Here is a 19,295-nt window from a genome sequence, read left to right as displayed (position 1 = left end):
GTAAGAACAAAAAAGTTCAGTGTTGCTCGAGTGCGCGATCAAGTAGATGTCGAGTGCGGATATGCTGCAGCTTACATGAAGGGCATATAATTGTTAATTTACAACCAGCAGTTTATTTAAAAATTATTCTATGGAACCATGGCCTGACTTTGGTGCAAACAAATCGTGCGCGAATACTCAAATATCAGCGCACAGTTTAAGATACGCGGCTGGATATCGGGCATTATCGTAGCCTGTGTTTCTGTAACATTAACCGCAATTTACAGACATTAATTTGATGATAACTATCAAAGACTTGTATGAGCAGCATAGTAATCGTCTTGATTACTAACGCAGGGGAGAAGCGATTTACTGTCGGGATATGACAAATATTAATCATTGTATAGTCAGCTTGTTGATACGTTGCTTAGCAACTCATAAGCGGACAGTGATAGAATTACTGAAACGATCTTTTAAGTATTAACAACCACTATATACACATCAGAAACTCATTACTTTAACTGTGAGTGACTTCTGGATTGGATGAGTTTTTTTTTATTTCAGTTAACTGGTATAATAAATTTTTTTCGAGATTGAAACATCATCAATGGTGTCACACTCATTCAGTTTAGTAGAACGATAGATAGTACTGGCTACACTACTATTTATAGTTTTAAAAGAAAAGAGAGCACATACCTGTTTTTCTTTTAAGAAATCTTTGTACTTCAGTCGTCAGACTTCTCAAACCAGAGGCATGAGTGATACTCCCTCACAGTACTACAATATCGTCAACCACAACATACGTGCCCCTTCTTACTACATTTCTGCATTGAAAACCCTGAGATATAGCCACAGTACGAAGAAGGAAGAAAGAAGAGTAAAGATGAGCGAAAGAAATGGAGCTGTTATAACTTCAAATTGAACAAATATATTTCAGGGACGACAATACGTGAGAGTCAGATCAAGTAAACAGAGTAAGATGTGTGTACACTTTAACAGTCAAATCATAACTGAGTCCAAGTCTAGCAGCCGCTGGCTGGCTGCCACTTAAGTGGCGCTGCTGCTGCACGGCTGGCAGACAGCGCCGCATAACTGCGCGGCGGCACTTTGAAAGATCGGCGAGTCACAACAGGAGCAAAGGGAGCAGGGGAGGTCACAACAATTTCCATCAAAATTCATATTTTGGGAACTATCACATATAATCTCCAATTGCTACACATAAAGGAGTACCAACTGATACCTGCAAAAAAAACTACAGCAAACAGATTACATAAGAACAAAAACTGACTTACCATCTATTGCTGTCTGGACTGACGATTCTTTTGTAGGTCTGACAGGCTGATGAAGCCCAGTTTTGCCCGTCCTCTGTTTCTGCAGGTGGTCCAACAGTGCCTCACTGGGCTTATCCAGGACGTACGAGCCCTGGCGAACGAGCCGGTAGCCGCCGCTCCGGTTATCGTCGGCACCAGGGGCGGGCGGGATGTCCAGCAGCACCACGCTGCTCTCCCGTGCCGTGACGTAGTCCGACGACGTGCTGTGCGTGCCGCCTCCCGAGCCCCCCGTCCCCAGCAGCTGCCTCTTGTCGACCTCGTCTGACGAGTCAGAGTCGAAGTTCCTGTCCTCGTTCTCCAGGGGGAACAGCTTTTTGTAGAAGCTCACCGCCCACGTGGAGTCAGAAGCAGAATTGTCACTCGGGTCGTTCTTCTGGGGCGACGCCGACACGAGAGAGAGCTCGGACTCGGCAGACGCGACACCCCCCGCCTTTCATGTATGTGATCTGTGGCCCGTTTCTGTCACGAACCTTAGCTGGCAAACTGACTTTGGAATTTATGGCTCTCTGCTGCTCCAAGGAAAATGACCGGCTGCTAGATATGACAGCACGATCAGGTTCTCTGGCGCACCTACAGTGGGCGCACTCCGAATCCGACTTATTTTCGCTCTGCCGTTTCACTGGCAGGTATTCTGCAGAACTGCACTTTCTCAAAACTTTTGTCGAGCCCGTAGACAGAAAGAAAGGAAGGATCGTCGACCTTCTGGCAGAAGAGCTGCCTGCCTGTGACTTCCACGGCACGGCATTCGGTGATCCGTCTGTCAGACATGGTGCGGAGGTACATTTCCTCGAGATGTGATGTCGTCCTTTTCCACCACAAGTACACTGCGGGAAAGCCTCACTCGCATCTCTGGGACCTCTGCCGCACGTACCGTTCTGATCTGACAAGCTAACCGCATATTCTCTCCTTTTCTCTGCCAACTTCTTGGCACACTTTTGTTCTTGGTAGCCATCAGTCCACCCCAGCTGCATTTCCAACTGCAATGCCCTGTTCTTTGCTTCCATTGCCATTGCTTTGGTGCTTTTGTCCAGCTGAAAATAACAACCAACAACAATTAAAGTAAATAAGTATTATGGAAGAGCAACTATGACACACTGAAAGGTATTAAAAAATTAGATTTGACTAGAAATGATACAAAGGAGGTGATACCTATAAAAAGGGAAACTATAGAGGGTGGTCAAAAACAGCCTGAATAGCTAGTAAGAGTGGTGCACGCTGCGTTGTGCTGAGAAATAATGGTTACGAAAATATTCACTATATAGTGATGTTACCCAGTTAATCGGCATCGAAATTAGCCAATTGGACCACTTTGTGCTCAAATTAGAGCGACCCCCCAGAGAGGAGTTGACAAATGTGTTCTCCGTTTGGTTTCCTAAAACCGAACAAGAGAGAGATACAAAAATTGGGCACGTGACCGTGGTAAGGATCAAGCTCGAGCCAAAGTCTGGGAAGTCGCATGCACTATCACCTGTGCCACAAGAACAACTGACACTATTGTACCTGGAGGCCCATTCGAATTTGCACACACAAAGCTAATTAACTTGGAAATGGTGCAACATACAAATTTTTTTCTTAATTATGTCCGAGCACAACGTACCGTACAACACTCTTACAAGACTGTTTTTGACCACCCCGGCTACAAAACGTCGGCACCACAACCCGAGAGTGTCAAAGGTGTGACACAATACGTTAATTTCTCAGCTGATAAACTGTCCAAAACCATATTTGTCATAAATATCAATGTAAATAATGTATGGCTGCCAATGGCCTATAAACTGAAAATCGTGTATATTTATAATCAAAAGTAAATTATTCAAGAATAAATTAAGTGCAGAGACATACAGCTATCTTTGTACATCATCATTACTGTAGAAACACACTTGGAAACATTTGTGGTGTTCATCCCAGAGTTGCTCATTCCCCCTACACTGCTCATACTTACGGTTGTATTTAATGGACAACTAAACAATAACTATGAGAGGCAGCAGTGGTACATTTGTACGAGCACTCAAACCTACCGTTTCCTTAGAAACAGACACCTCGACATCACACACTACCTCCTGCATCATCCAGCATCATAAATGGCACTTCATTTGCATAGAAATGCTATCAGCATAACCAATATTACCAGCACCTGCAGCTAGAGTGTTTGAAGTGGGACAACTGAACCCACTGCCCACGTGAAGATACAGTAAAGCAGTTTCATTGCAAGTGAGGACTGCGAAACCACACTGATACCTTCTGAAGAAAATCTGTTACCAGAGTGCATCCAACCAGGTTTGTGACAGCAATGAAAATTTCCCAACAGGGAGATCGGTGGCCGAGCACTCTCTCCTGGACGAAGAGTCCTCCACAGATGCTGGAGTAATGGCTGCTACGTCTAAGGTAAACTGCTGCTGTTCACAGTGTACATTAAAGAAAGGAAATTCTATCACATCCAGGCGTTGAGCAATTGACGCAGTTACCCGCAAGGAAATTGTATCCAGTAAAATTAGCACTACCATCTGCGATATCCGCCCAGTAGTCGATTGCATCTCCATCTACATTTATACTCCACAAGCCACCCAACGGTGTGTGGCGGAGGGCACTTTACGTGCCACTGTCATTACCTCCCTTTTCTGTTCCAGTCACATATGGTTCTCTGTTGGCACTTCTTAGAATCTTCATGCCTAAGTATTGATTAATTTCCCCTAAATCATGCATATTAAATTCCGTCCATAACTATTCTTGAAAAAAGTCCATCTGGCTTTCACTATTGGTTAAAATAAAAAATCATCATCCCATATGGCCATGATTACAATTTCTTCATTGCTCCTTTCATAATATACACTGGGATCTGCCTTTTATGCAAACATTTATTCCAGCAATGGCCACTTTGCTTTAATCCATATATGCCTTTCTTCAAACACTGAATGCTCCCTTCCCCTTAATAAGGTCACTTAACTTCATCAGGTAGAATCACATATATTTCCTCTTTCAGTCTTCCATTCAGGTAAACTGTTTTCACATCCATTTGATGAATTAATAAGTCTTCCTTTACTGACAGAGGTAAAAGGTATTTTAATGATGAATACTTCACCACTGGTGAGTAAGTTTCATTGTAATCTATTCCTTCTTTCTGGGAATATCCTTTAACTACCAGTCTGGCTTTGAATTTTGGTATTGCACTCTCAGGTTTTTTAATACTAAACACCCATCTTGTTCTTAGTGACTTTTTATTTTCAGGCATGTCAACCCATTCATATGTATCATTATCCACAAAAGATTGCAGCTCCTTTTCAATAGCCTTTTTTCCAATCTTGAGCATTTGAACTTGCTAAAGCTTCATCAACTACTTATTATCTTCTTATTCACAGGATTATAAAATCTGCGGCCTTTTGAATCCTCACAGTAGCCAACAAAAATATATTTTTGAGATTTTGCGCCCCACTTTCCTCTTAATGGTTTTGGAATCTGAACCATGGCTTCACATCCAAAGATTTAAGTGCTTTAAATCTGGTTTCTTCCCAGTCAATACTTCATAAGGTGTCTTGTGTCTCTCAGCTTTGGCAGGTGATCTGTTAATTAAATACACTGCTGTTGACACAGTCTCTGCCCAAAAACACTTACGTAGCTCAGCATCGCTTAACATACTTCCTGCCTTTTCTACAGTGGTTCTGTTGGCTCGTTCTACAACTCCACTCTGAGGAGGACTGTAGCTAATTGTAGTCTGATGCCTAATGCGCATTCCATCCAACTGTTTCTTAAACCGTCTGTTGACATATTCTGATCCATTGTCTAATCTAATAATTTTAATTTTCTTCCCAGTCTGTCTTTCGACCATTTCGCAATAAATAAAAAATACACCATTTACTTGGTCCTCACTACTTATAAAATAAACAAGCATGTATCTAGAAAAATCAACTATGAATGTCAGGAAATAGAAGCTACCTCCTAAGGATTCATTCTCCATAGGTCCACAGAGATCTGAATGTATGAGTTGCAAGACTTTGGTAGATCTGCTCTGACTATTTAAATGGCAATCTAGCCTGCTTCCCTTGCAAACATACATCACATTGAACATTATTCATTCCATAATTTTCCATTCCAGTTGCTATATTCTTCAGTAAAGGCATACTTTTTGTTATAACCTTTAATCACAATAATTGCGTGGATATTCACACTCTCTCTTAGAAACAATAGTTGATCACATGATTACAACTCAGTCTCTCGTATTCGACTACCGTGCTGTGACATGCGGCCGGCACCGTTCGTAGCTAGGTGGCGCTCCCGTGCTCAGCCGATTTGCGGAGCGCCTCTATCGCCATTTGTGCGTACTGTCATGGCGGCACTGTTAAATGTCGTGGCACTATCACAACACTTTTCCCCCCTTGAAAAAAAAAAAAAAAAAAAAAAAAAAAAAAAAAAAAAAAAAAAAACACTCACTTCCTTGGAGACATGGACAGTGCGGAGACATCCATGGCCTCTTGTGAGGCCCCGAGGAGATCCCGCGCAGAGACACGAGAGTATGGGCAAAAATGTCCAGGAAGGAAGCTCGTGCGTGGAACGTGCCTCCTGGATGAGATGATGGGTGAAAACTCCGGAGCAGCATCCATAGGTGTCATGGACCTGGGAGTGTGCTCCAGGGAGATGGGTCCCGGAGAAGGCGGCGTCGCGACTGGGGCCGGTTCCGGCATACTTGGAAGCGACGGTGGCTGCATCAACACGGACGGTAGATCGGCAGCAGCGACAGGACTGGCGTCTCGGGCTGGTGGAGGCGAAGGATGGGGCGGTGGCACCGGCGTGGCCACCACTCGTGGGAGCATCTGGTCGTAATGGCGAACAACCGTGCCGTCGCCCGTACGGATTTCACAAAGCCGGCGACCGCGAAGAGCCTTGACCACCCCTGGAATCCATTTAGGGCGAGATCCATACCCTCGTGCCCACACGTCGGCGCCCACCGAGTATTTTCCCGCACTAGGGGACTCAGTACAAGGCCTGACAGGGTGAAGCAGGTGCAGTAGAGTGCGCGGTTGGCGGCCATGCAAGAGTTCAGCAGGGCTGCGATCACCCAGAGGCGTGAAGCAATAAGAACTCAGAAATTACAGCAGGGCGTCATCTGTGGAAAAATCACTAAGGAATTTTTTCATCTGGCATTTGAAAGTGCGGACAAGGCGCTCGATCTCCCCATTCGATTGCGGATGGAAGGGAGGTGCGGTAACATGATGAATCCCTTGTCCAGTACAAAAATCACGGAAGGCCTGCGAAGAGAACTGAGGGCCATTGTCCTCGACGATCGTGGATGGAAGACCTTCTAGCGCAAAGATTTTGGACAAAGCCAGCGTCGTCGCCGCAGTGGTGGGTGACGGACATCTAACAACAAATGGAAACTTCTAGAAGGCGTCAATCAACAGTAGCCAATAAGTACCGAGGAAGGGGCCAGCAAAATCGGCGTGCACCCGTTCCCATGGCTGAGTGGATCAGACCACGGAGAGGGCATTGTACGAGGTGCCGCCAGTTGTTGAGCACACTGGCCACACGCAGCAACCATATAGGCGATGCCCGAATCAATAACGGGCCAATAAACGTGCCTGCGGGCCAGGGACTTAGTCCGAGAAATACCCCAATGGCCTTTGTGCAACAGTTTGAGAACATCTTTGCGAAGAGACCCGTGGAGATGCGCCATCCGTGGCCAGAAGAACAACACCATCACGAACAGACAGACGAAGGCACAAGGCATGGCAGTTGCGAAGGGGATCCGATGCCCGGCCCTTGGTCCTGTCCGGCCAACCTCGTTTAACAAAACCGATCACCCGACGCAGGACCGGATCCCACGCAGTAGCCGACGCGACCTGCGAACCTGTAAGTGGAAAGCCCTCGACCGCACGACGTTCTTCCTCATCAATGTGGAAACAGAGGAGTTCATCACCATCGAAAACAGGGTCGGGGCCCATCGGCAATCGCGACAATGCATCAGCGTTGGCATGCTGGGCCGTGTGGCGATAGTGAATCTCATAATGAAAACGAGACAAGTATAAGGCCCAACGTTGCAGGTGGTGAGCTGCCTTATCCAGAAGTGACGGCGATGGGCTGAACAGAGAGACCAGCGGTTTGTGGTCGGTGATGAGGTGAAACTTAGAACCATACAAAAAAACGCTGAACTTTTTTAGAGCATAAATGATAGCGAGCTCCTCCTGTTCGATTTGAGAGTAACGCCGTTGCACCTCGTTGAGGGTCTTGGAAGCATAGGCGATGGGTCGTTCCGACCCATCCTCATACCGATGGGCAAGAACAGCCCCTAGGCCATACTGTGACGCGTCAGTCGCCAGAACCAAGTGCTGACCCGGACGGAATGTGGCAAGACAAGGCGCCGACTGCTAATGAGCCTTCAGGCGGACAAAAGCCTGCTCACATCCGTCGGACCAACAGAAGGGGACGCTTTTGCGTAACAGCTGATGCAGAGGATAAGCTACCGCCGCTGCGGATGGAATGAATTTGTGATAATAAGCAATCTTGCCTAGAAACGCCTGAAGTTCTTTGACCGTAGACGGCCGGGGTAGAGCGTTAATGGCCGCAACGTGCTGACGGAGAGGGCGTATACCCTCACGGGACAAGTGGAAACCAAGATACTCAATGGAGGGTTGGAAGAACTGTGACTTGTCCAGATTGCACCTCAACCCAGCCGAATGCAAAACCCGAAACAGTGAACGTAAATTACGAAGGTGCTCCTCAGTGGAGGCTCCCGTGACAACAATGTCACCCAGATAGTTTATGAAGCCGGGAACGGAAGCCATGAGCTGTTCCAAAAACCGCTGAAAAATTGCCGGTGCGCTAGCGACGCCAAAGTAATCGCTGGTACTGATAGAACCCACAAGGAGTGTTGATAACGAGAAATTCCTTGGAAGTAGCGTCCAACGGCAACTAATGGTACGCCTCCGATAAGTCAAGTTTGGAAAAGAACTGACCCCCAGCGAGCTTGGTAAACAACTCCTCAGGACGGGGAAGAGGATAAGTGTCAATGAGGCTCTGAGCGTTGACGGTGGCTTTAAAGTCACCACACAATCGCAGACTCCCGTTTGGTTTAGAAACCACCACGATTGGCGATGCCCATTCGCTGGAGGTAACTGGAAGGAGAATCCCTGAAGCTGTTAACCTGTCTAGCTCAGCCTTGACAGGTGCACGCAACGCCACCGGAATAGGGCGTGCCCGGAAAAACTTAGGGCTAGCCATAGGTTTAAAAGTAATGTGGGCTTCAAAATCCTTGGCACAACCCAGACCAGCAGAGAACATGGACGAAAATTCAGAACACAATCCATCCAGCTGTTGATACGGAATATTCTCCGATATGAGGTGCACATCATCATCAATGGAGAACCCGAACAACTGGAAAGCATCATAACCGAACAGGTTTTCAGTGCCCGCATGATCCACCACATAAAACGTGAGGGGCCGAACAACAGACTTGTAGGCAGTGGAAGCATCAAACTGGCCCATGATAGGAATTTTCTGTTTGTTATAAGTCCTCAGATTTTGCGTAACTGGAGACAAAGGAGGGGAGCCCAACGCCAAATACGTGCGAGAATTAATGAGAGTTAATGCAGAGCCAGTGTCCACTTGCATGTGGATGTCTTTATTCAGAACACGAACACTAACAAACAACTTATTTGTTTGAGAAAGCACACAGTGAACATCCATGTCTGACGCCTCGTCCTCGTCGACAGGAACTTTATGGGACTGACACACAGAAGCAATGTGGCCTTTTTTCCTACATGAATTACACGTGGCCCAATGTTTTGGACACACTGTCCTGTCGTGCTGTACGAAACAATGGGGGCAAGAAGGAAGCGCGGAACGAACCGGCTTCTGTGGTTGCTGGTTTCGCTGCGAGCATTGCAGCCCAACGTGACGTTGTTGACGCGAGTGAACCGCCGCCACATCGTCGTTCTCCTGTGAAACAGGCAAATTGCCCGTGGCGAGAGTTGACTGTACAGCGCCTACATCACACCACGAGTCGATTTGCGCGCCAGCATCGTGAGACACTTCAAAGGATTGAGCGATGCTTAGAACTTCCGACAACGAGGGGTTTGGCAGTTGGAGGGCACGTTGCCAAACTTCTTTATCAGGAGCAAGCCGTAGAATAGCATCCATAACGACTGAGTCAGCATAAGACTCGTGATGTGTGTCCGTGACAAACTGACATTTCCTACTCAGACCGTGTAGTTCAGCCGCCCAAGCCCGGTAAGATTGATGGGGCTGTTTACGACACCGGTAGAACGCCACGCGGGCGGCAACGTCATGGGTGTTTTTTCGATAATAGGCAGACAATAAGTCACACATTTCTTGGAAGAACAGGGAGGCAGGTTCCCGTAGAGGGGCTAACTGAGATAGCAGCTGATAGACTCGAGGGGAAATCGAAGATAGAAATAACAACTTACACATAGGAGCGTCGACAACGCCGAAAGCCAAGAAATGTTGCCGCAAACGCTTCTCATAATCCTCCCAGTCTTCAGCGGCCTCGTCGTAAGGAGGGAATGGAGGCCGAGAAGAGGAAGACAGACGATGAGTAAGCGACGTCGACAATGCCTGAAGCGCTGCCGTCAGTTGTGTTTGTTGAGCCTGAATAGTAGCCGTCAGCTGTGTTTGTTGTTCAATGAGCGCTTGCATAAGCTGTTCCATGTCTGCCCCGTCACGAACACGCCAATCCACAACGCAGTGAAAATATCCCATCCTCGTCGCCAAAAAGTGTTATAACCTTTAATCACAATAATTGCGAGGATATTCACACTCTCTCTCAGAAACAATAGCTGATCACATGATTACAACTCAGTCTCTCGTATTCGACTGCCATGCCGAGACATGCGGCCGGCGCCGTTCGTAGCTAGGTGGCGCTCCCGCGCTCAGCCGATTTGCGGAGCGCCTCTATCGCCGTTTGTACGTACTGCCGTGGCGGCACTGTTAAATGTCATGGCACTATCACAACACTTTTCCTATTCAAATGTCCAAGTCTCCTGTGCCACAAGAAACCTTTTACAGTATAAACAGTGTGATTTTCTGTTTAAGCAGTATTTTGAACTGTATTCACTTTGCAAATACCTCTCACCACAAGAGTCTATCGCTTTGGCTTCCTCTACATCGAAGATAACTTTATTACCCTTCTTTACTATTTCACTTACCAACAACAAATTAGTTGCAATATTATTTACACAATGTACATCATGAGCAGTAACAGTTTCCTTTTCCCCATTCACAAGCAAATTAAGATCCACTTTTCCTGCAGGTTCACACCTTAACTTAGATCTGTCAACTGTGGAAATTCCAGTCTCAATCCTTGACTGAACATCATACTTTAACACTATCCGCTGTAATTGATGTTCCGGAACATTCCAAACCCATAATCATTGGCAAATATTTCTCTGGTAGTCCAGCTAACAATATAGTTCCAATCCATTCATCCGCAATTTCAAAACCAATATTCCTCAGACGATTAGAGATTGAAATTATTTTATTCACATATTCATCCACGCTTTTACACTTAATTAATCTTGTGCTTATCAGCTCACGAAGTAATCCCACTTTTCTGGTTAAACCACCACCTTCAAATGCATTTTTCAGTTTGTCCCGTAACATAATTCACTGGATCAATCAAAAGGATTAGTTTTGATTTCGCCTTCCAATCCTTAGTTGCAAAACTTGATTCCATAGGTGCCAATTTACCATTTACAACGTCCCATTAGCCACCCAAGCGCAAATACGCCTCAACGGCAAATTTCTAGGTCGTGTAATTTTCGTGCCCAACAAGCTGCTCTATTTGCGGTATCTGAGTTGTATTCATTTTACAGTTATTTTCTTCTTCGTATAGCGTACACAATCCAAGTTTAACCAAACTTCCGCGGACCATTTGCGCAAATACATGTCACCTTAAAGCTTATTATTTCACTTTAATCCAGTACCTGGGCCCATAACCTGATGTAGTTTATGCAGATTAACGCAGCTAAATGACAGGTAACTACTATTTAAGGGACAAAATAAACTTATGCTTTATTCACACAACACATGTTAATACATTTGACTACCAAATTATATTATGACAACAAAATTATATTACGTTGTCCCATCAACAAACACGGAACATGTATATTCCGCAGAGTCTAATGCACTCTGCAAATCACATCTTGTGCGCCACTATGCATGCTACAAAATGTTTGTTAACATATCTCCAACAGCCTGCCGAAGAGCACTGCAGTCCTAGGTCCGTAGAAAAACCATAAAAATCCGCTACATTAAGTCACACAAACAGACCCAGCCTGCGGGCCGATCGGTGTGACTAGAGACAGCAGGCAGGATCTGCACATTAGTGACAAGCTGTGGGCTTCAGTTCTGCAGGCCTGATCCACTGGACACACCCACAAAAATGGCCTGCGGTTTTAGCCTATCACTCATGTGGAAAGTTATTTACATGTCACATACACCGTGTTTATGAAATGAGATCATGGTGATTGATCCGCACAGCAGATATCTTGCTTGAATACCCTGAGAATCGGTGGCAAATCCCTGTGAAGATGATTGCTGAGCCACAGACAGGCACATAGGAAAGACAATCACACTCTCACAACTAAATTTTCAGCCATAGGCTTTGTCAGAAAATGAGAGCACTTATACTTTCACACAATCACTCAGAGACAACTCACGGACACACAACCGCCGTCTCCGGCCATGGCGTCAACAGTCTCTGAGAATCGGATCCGAATCTGAACAAACCACCACTCACGCCTTCCTGCCGCTAATCGGCAGCTGCTAGGCTAGCGGCAAGACTTGGTGGCAGCACTAACTGCAAGCTGAGGGGAGTGGTAGAAGGGGAGAAGCAGTAAGAATGAGGGAGCGGGGAAGCAGCGCACGTACTCAGCTGCACCCAGCCAGCGACGGTGCACGGCATCCCAGTAAACAAACCGTTTCATCTACTGCGACAAAAATGAGATTTTTCTACCCCCCCCCCCCCCTCCTGACATGTTTGAAATTCCCCGATATCCAGAAATTGTGGCAACCCTGTAATACAGCATCAAAACTGAAACACCATAATAAAGAATTAACAAATTATTAAGGAAAGCGATACTTACTAGTGGCGGAAGAATGGGGACTCCATTCAGTCTGATGCAGGACACGAATGGCCTCTTTCTCTCGACACCACATGTCGCTGCCACTGCAAGATATACAATTCAATTATTATTCGTAACAACGGCTACACGAAAAGCACAATCTAATGCACTTTCTTCATTAAAATAACGGCAAGGGACTTCAATTCTGAGCACACGCTCGAGATAATTACAAAAACATTTTATTAGCAAAAACTAGAATCTGAACAAATTGACTTCACCCTTGTCAGCCTGCTGCTCAAAGTCCCATCTATTATATAGTGAGTGGTTACCTTTGCACATGACAAGGGAGGTATTCCACACTCCTACCCACGGGGCTCCAGTATCACAAAACATGTAAATCTTAAGATTATTTGCCAGTCACTCCCTCTTTTAATCATTAGAGTAAACACTTAATAATTCAAGGTGCATGTCTAGAAGAGTAACACATCGAGTTTTCTTACTCCACATATAACGGTTAGTCCCATAACCAAATGCCTCCTTCCTGATTGCAAAAAACCTGGCAGATTACTAGGCTCTTGGTCAAAAATGACACAGTTAACTACTAAAAAGACCTCAAAGTTGTGAAACTTTCTTCCTAAAGCTTTACTCCCACAGAAGTATCGGACCTTTCCAAGGGCATTACGTTTTGCCCCGGTCCCAAATTCAGTCGTGCCGAACTTCCCTCCTCCTCCAGGTACCTACAGCAACCACACTACTGACCAAACTCGACTCTAAGCCAGTGCCGAACACTGCCCCCGACTCAGTTCACTCCTACATCCCCCACTACTCTCAAATCACCCCTATTAACATCACAATTTCTTAACCTCGAACCTCGCCTCACCGTCATTCCCCCGAGTCTCTCGACGTGGAAGCTAACCTTACATCTGCAGACACAACCGCAATCCTCCACCCAAAATCTGATCTCATCCTTATAGCCCCACCTGCTGCCAAAGGCTACACCACTGCGGTTTTGAACCGCAAGGACTACACCAGTTGTCAGATTCGTCCACCAACAAACCCTGCCATAGTGACCCCATTCCAAAAATCCAACAGAGTCTTAAGTCAGTCCTCAAATCCTTAGGCCTATTCCAGAATCTCTCCCCAAAGACCCCCCCCCCCCTCTCTCGCTCTCTCTTTCTCTCACTCTCCCCCCACCTCTCTCTGAACCCACTCTCCTACCTTCTACACACCTCCCAAAGTCCATAAACCCAAAACCCATTGTGGCCAGTTTCGTTTCTGTGCTCACCAAAAAGAACCTCTGCTCCCGTGACACCTTCAACCTTTTACCAACAACCTATGCACCTACATAAAACACAATGATCATTTCCACCACAGACTCTCCACAATTCCTGTTTCTTTACCACGCAGCATCCTGCTCATCACTTTCAATGTCACTTCCCTCTACACTAAGATCCCTAATGCCAGTGGGTTTGCTGCAACTGAACGCTACCTTTCCCGATGTTCAACTGACCTCCTGACCTACGAGCAGTCTCACACAAAATGTATCACATGTCTCACTGAGGCCTTCACAGACTCTAATTACCCTCCCAACCTTTTACAGAAACAGATCTCCCGTGCCTCGTCTCTCCGGCGACCTACTACAACCCACTTACCCACTCTCTGGCCACAAAAGAGCATTCGCCCCATAACTAAACACCAGGACTGGAGCAACTGAATCACACTCCCCACCAGGGTTTCGACTAAATCTTGTCGAGCCCCAAAATGAGGAATATTCTACCCGCTCTCCTTCCCACCACTCCCACAGTGGTATTCCGCCACCCACCCGGCCTAAACAGTATCCTCGTCTACACGACACCTGCTCCCAACCCTTCGCCTCGTATCCCTCTAATAGACCTGCCCCGAGTCTCCTCCAACCGCACCTACTCCAGACTGGTCACAAACATCATTTGTTCCACCAATGGCAGGTCTGCATGTGTTAACAGTCGTGTGATCTACAAGCTAAGCTGCAACCACTATGCTGTGTTCTACACAGGCACGACAAATGACACACCATCTGGCTGCATGGACATATGCCATGTTTGTTTAGAGTATAAATTAAAAATTACAATGTCAAAAAAGTGATAAATTCTTTTTACATGTTTTTAAAAGTGTTGCACATAACAATGTCACCTATCCTCTGCAGGGTAGTCACCTATCCTCTGCAGGGTAGGCTACGATATTTCTTCACTGTTAATAATTATAAAAATATTTGGAAGTTGTCAGATAAATACTAACAATATTAACAAGATCCCTCAGCATGTAAATATTTGATACACTTGCTTATATAGCACATGGAATTACAGCCTACATTCTTCACTCAGGCTTTTGAAGTAATCAGGCTATAGACATTTATAACAAATGTCCTTCCGTAACAAGTTTTACAAAATAAACATTTATTAACTAGTCGTGTTTCATGTGGATTTATGCTACTGAAGACATCATAATACTCTTATATTTGGAAGTTATGGAAAAGAAAATTTTATATTAACTGTTCATTATATTTTATACTGAAATTATGTCATCAATTTGTTACGGAAGGACATTTAGAATTTTGGGGGAAATTTTATGTCTTTGATAAACATACCAAATTCCTTCTTTTAATACCAATGTTAGGCTAACTTAACTGCCCAAATAGATTTTGTCACAGGATCAACAATGTGTGAGATACAAATAATAAAAATGAAATGTCCTTCCAATACAGAAAATATTTTATTTTTTCTAAATGTGTGAGGAAAATATCACACTAATAATTTTTTAAAAAGGAAAATGACTATAGTGTATGCAATTACAGAGTTTTCTGAACAATATATCACAAAGTTTTATGGTGATTAAAAGGTTTTTGAATTTCAGTACTTGTGGCATACTATTCTATTGATTTACACATTGTACTACATATTGCCAAAGTCAATTAACTGCTATGAAATAACAGGCGCTAATTATTAAATAAGCTTTAAGAACCTGTACAAGTTTTCACATTCAAGTGGGTTACTGTTTATAGTTCTTGCATATGGATTGAGCTAACCGTAGATTCTAGATATGTTATTGCATTATTTATTGTTTGTTTGTAAAGCAAATAACAAGTGAGGCGGTACCATGTCATGGTACTCTTGAGGACTGAAGTTTAACCCTGGTATGGCCATCCTGACTGGTTTCCCCTGAGTCTATAAAGTGAATGCTAGGATGGTCCAGTTTGAAAGGCCATAACTTTCTGCTCCACTGTTGCCTGATATAAACCAACTTCATACATCTTGGATAACTGTGTAAATATATCTTAAATGTATTTGGCACATCCTACACCACTGTATTAAATGTTCAAGACAAAAATAAATAATGAACAAAACATATTTCTGAACAAGAAAACAAACACTATGGCTGGTTAGCTGCCATCCCCTTCTACACTATAAAAGTAATTATTAATTATATTATAAACTTGTAATGTCGCCAATCAATCCATTGAAGCTTTGTATAATTATGTGCATTATATTGTGTATTTGATGCATACTATTTTAATGGCGTTAAGATAGCGAGGTTATTTATAGGCAATAAATGTGCTTCATTACATTAAAAAACGTTGAAGACGAAGTCCGGGAATTGATGTTACGCCAATCACAATGAGTAAACCGAATAACGATGATAATAATTGATGTTGTCGTTATTATTGGTATTATTGTTCGTGTCATAGATGTAATGCTGAAATGTAATGGTAATGACAGTGTACTATTAACTCTATTAGCTAAAACGATCTCTCGATTCCCTTCTATATGAGTTGGCGAAAGAAATACGGGCCTTTGGATTCATTATAGACCTACAAGACCACTTTTCATTCCGAAGAACGCTGAACTCTGTGTCTAACAGGAGGTAGTTCGAGCTTTGAGCTATTAACAAATGTAGGTTACCGACTGCACACAATGTTTCTTCCGAAATTTCACTTCGTATTTTTTAATACGTAAGAAACCTACTTTTTCAGTCAGTGTTGGCACTTCAATTGCAAGTATCAGTTGACTTGTTTTAACACAGTTATTACACACTAAACGACATACACAATTGTTACTGGAAAATAAAAGAAACCACAACGACATGTCAATATAAAAATTATGTTTGTAAAGGTAGTTTATCAAACGTGCAACACTAACCTTTTTCTGCTCCGATCATCGTACATGAAATTGGTATTGTGATATTAGAAAAACAAAGCATTTGGATGTATTTTCCTATATCCTAAGATGGTGCATGTCACTAGTATCCAAAGTTATTTTGTTTATGCCAATACTAGTTTTCCAGATATATGTACTTCTCAATTCGGCGACTGAATAAGTCTCACAAAATAAAAATATACGTATTTAAAACGAAACGCGGTTCTGGTGTTAACAGCTGTCACAGACTCGCTGTTGGACGCCAGTTGTGCGGTGTTAACTAATGTGTTTATTTTAACACAACGTATAACACATCTGCTCAAGACCCGTAAATTTCGCACAGTTCCATTCACTAGATTCTCCTCAAAATTTGTACACGTACAACGCCGTTCCGTTAGCAGAATACCAAAAGCAGTCGAACATGACAACACATAAACAAGTCTCACAGAACTCAAACACGCACAGCAACAAAATATACTTCCCGCGTTCGCATTCGATGCACGGCATGTCAGAGAGAGAGAACTGGCAAGTCGAGAGCCATGTATCAGTTGTGAATTACAAAGTCCCGTTTTACTCTTTTTATGTTTGATATGGACGAAATGTACTCTTTTAATTCAAGCAATATCCGAAGAAACTGAGAAATCAGAATATGACGATGTGGTTCAACCACGATCTTTATATGTAAGAAAAACTGGATGACCAGTAGGTAGCTAGGGTAGATGCTACAAAATATCTGGTTTTACGTATTGATAGCAAACCAAATCTCAGACCTATGCAAAATGCTATGTTAGCTATTTTCATTCGATTATAATATATAGAAACGTCTTTTGGGGAAACCAGCCATCGGCTAGGAAAGTGTTGCTATGTATGCACAGACATGAGTGAAATATGATTTATTCATCTGGCTTCATACAGTTCTCTAATCATTTGATTTGTATTCTATTGAATTTTAATTGATCCAGGCAATCATAGTATTCTGCAGCTGTACATATGATATTGGACAGGTCAAGAGGGCTATTTACAAGTAATTTTTATAAATTGACTTTTATATTATTTTGTAGCAAGGCAATTTTCTATCTTAAACAAAACAGTTAATACAAATCATAGAATTGTACGGTTGTACATATGATATTGGACAGGTCAAGAGAATATTTTTGCAAGTAATTTTTAATAAATTGATTGTACATTACTTTGTAATGTGGAAGTTAGCTATCTTTCACAAATCAGTAAATACAAATGTTGTATAGTAAAATACAAATAGCCAATACAAATGTAATAGTAAAACTATCCAGTATATTTAATAGACATCCGCAGTACATAATAATCCAGTATATTTCTTAGACATGCACAGTATATAATTTTCAGACCTAATTGAACATTTATCATAAAATTGTTTAAAATTTTAACCCCTTTCAAAAAAATGATCAGCTACATAAAGACAATTATACAAGAGAATTTTTTTAACTTATGTGTAAAGGCTCTTGGGTTCTTTGTTGCATTGATTTCATTTGGTAAATTATTATGCATTTGTATCCCAACATTTAAAACACTTTTTTCCTAGCAGATAGTTCTGGACTAAATAATATGTAGGTCAGATTACTGCCTTGTTGCATAGTTATGAATATATCCATTGAATTTTAATGAGCAGTCATTGTTTAAGAGATATGACTTGACAAATGAGACGATATTATATATGTAAGCAGAGGGCAATGTCATAATGCCACTTGTTTTGAAATGTTGTCTGCATGATTCGTTATGTCTTAGGTTACTTATTATGTGCATTGCCTTTTTTTGCATTTTGAAAATCTTTCTACTTTGAGGTGAGTTCCCCCAAAATATGATTCCATGCTGTAATGTAGAGTGTAAGTAAGCGTAATATACATCTATGAGAACAGATTTTGTGACTGATTATTTGAGTATCCTTAAAATGTATTACACAGTTGATAGCTTTTTTGAGATATAATTTGTGTGAGTCTCCCACTTAAGATTTTCTTCAAGCCATATACCAAGAAACTTGACAGAGTCCATACACATAAGCTCTTGGTTATTTAGAATCACATTGGGCATTTCTTGCTTTTGGGATGAGAGTCTGAAGTTGATGTAGATTGTTTTCTGTATATTTATAATCAGTTCGTTCTCGTTGAACCATTTGCTGAGTGACGACATAATCAGTTTAATTTTTTGGTTTTGGCACGCTGTATCAGTACCTTTGTATTAGTATACTCGTGTGATAGGCAAATAGTGTGGTATGTCCTGTAGCAAGCTTCGTGCTTATGTCATCAATGTATAGCAGGAACAGTATGGGTCCCAGGATTGAGCCTTGTGGCACACCATCTCTAATAGGCATTGTGCCAGAGGAGTGGACAGTAGATTGATGGATGGTTGTATTCCTTTTTTCAAAATTAATTTCAACTTTTTGAAATCTGTTTGACAGGTAAGATTCTAACCATTTGTCTGTAATTCCTCTTATACCTTTATTTGCTAACTTCTTAAGGAGTATGGTATGGTCAATCACATCAAAGGCTTTGAATAAATCTAAAAAGATACCAGTAGTGATTTCCTTACTATCCAGTGCCTTTAACACTTTGTTGAGATACTCATAAATAGCTGTGGTAGTTGTATATCGCTTTCTAAAACCATGCTGGTGTTTTGTTAATAATGATAGATGTGTTGTTCAAAGACTCTGAGGAACTTTTTGAAGCATGAATAAAGAGTGGCGATGGAGACGTAGCCGACGAACTGAT

General features: G+C 42.9%; 1 protein-coding gene across 1 annotated transcript in view; it reads right to left on the bottom strand.

The window, feature by feature from the left end:
* Positions 1 to 15,561, bottom strand: part of LOC126293250 (uncharacterized) — a 66,226-nt gene extending 50,665 nt beyond the window's left edge. Inside the window, exons 1-3 of the mRNA XM_049986367.1 lie at positions 15,514 to 15,561; positions 2,204 to 2,341; positions 1,272 to 1,740 (exon numbers count right to left, since the gene is read on the bottom strand). Of these exons, the coding sequence (XP_049842324.1) occupies positions 1,272 to 1,740; positions 2,204 to 2,341; positions 15,514 to 15,561 (655 nt within the window). The remainder of the gene's footprint in view (positions 1 to 1,271; positions 1,741 to 2,203; positions 2,342 to 15,513) is intronic.
* Between the last annotated feature and the right edge of the window lie 3,734 nt (positions 15,562 to 19,295).

The sequence above is a fragment of the Schistocerca gregaria genome, chromosome 10, assembly GCF_023897955.1.
Source record: "Schistocerca gregaria isolate iqSchGreg1 chromosome 10, iqSchGreg1.2, whole genome shotgun sequence".
In the NCBI taxonomy this organism is placed as follows: domain Eukaryota; kingdom Metazoa; phylum Arthropoda; class Insecta; order Orthoptera; family Acrididae; genus Schistocerca; species Schistocerca gregaria.
Note: the sequence above shows the minus strand (reverse complement) of the source record. Positions and strands in the feature narration are given on the sequence as shown.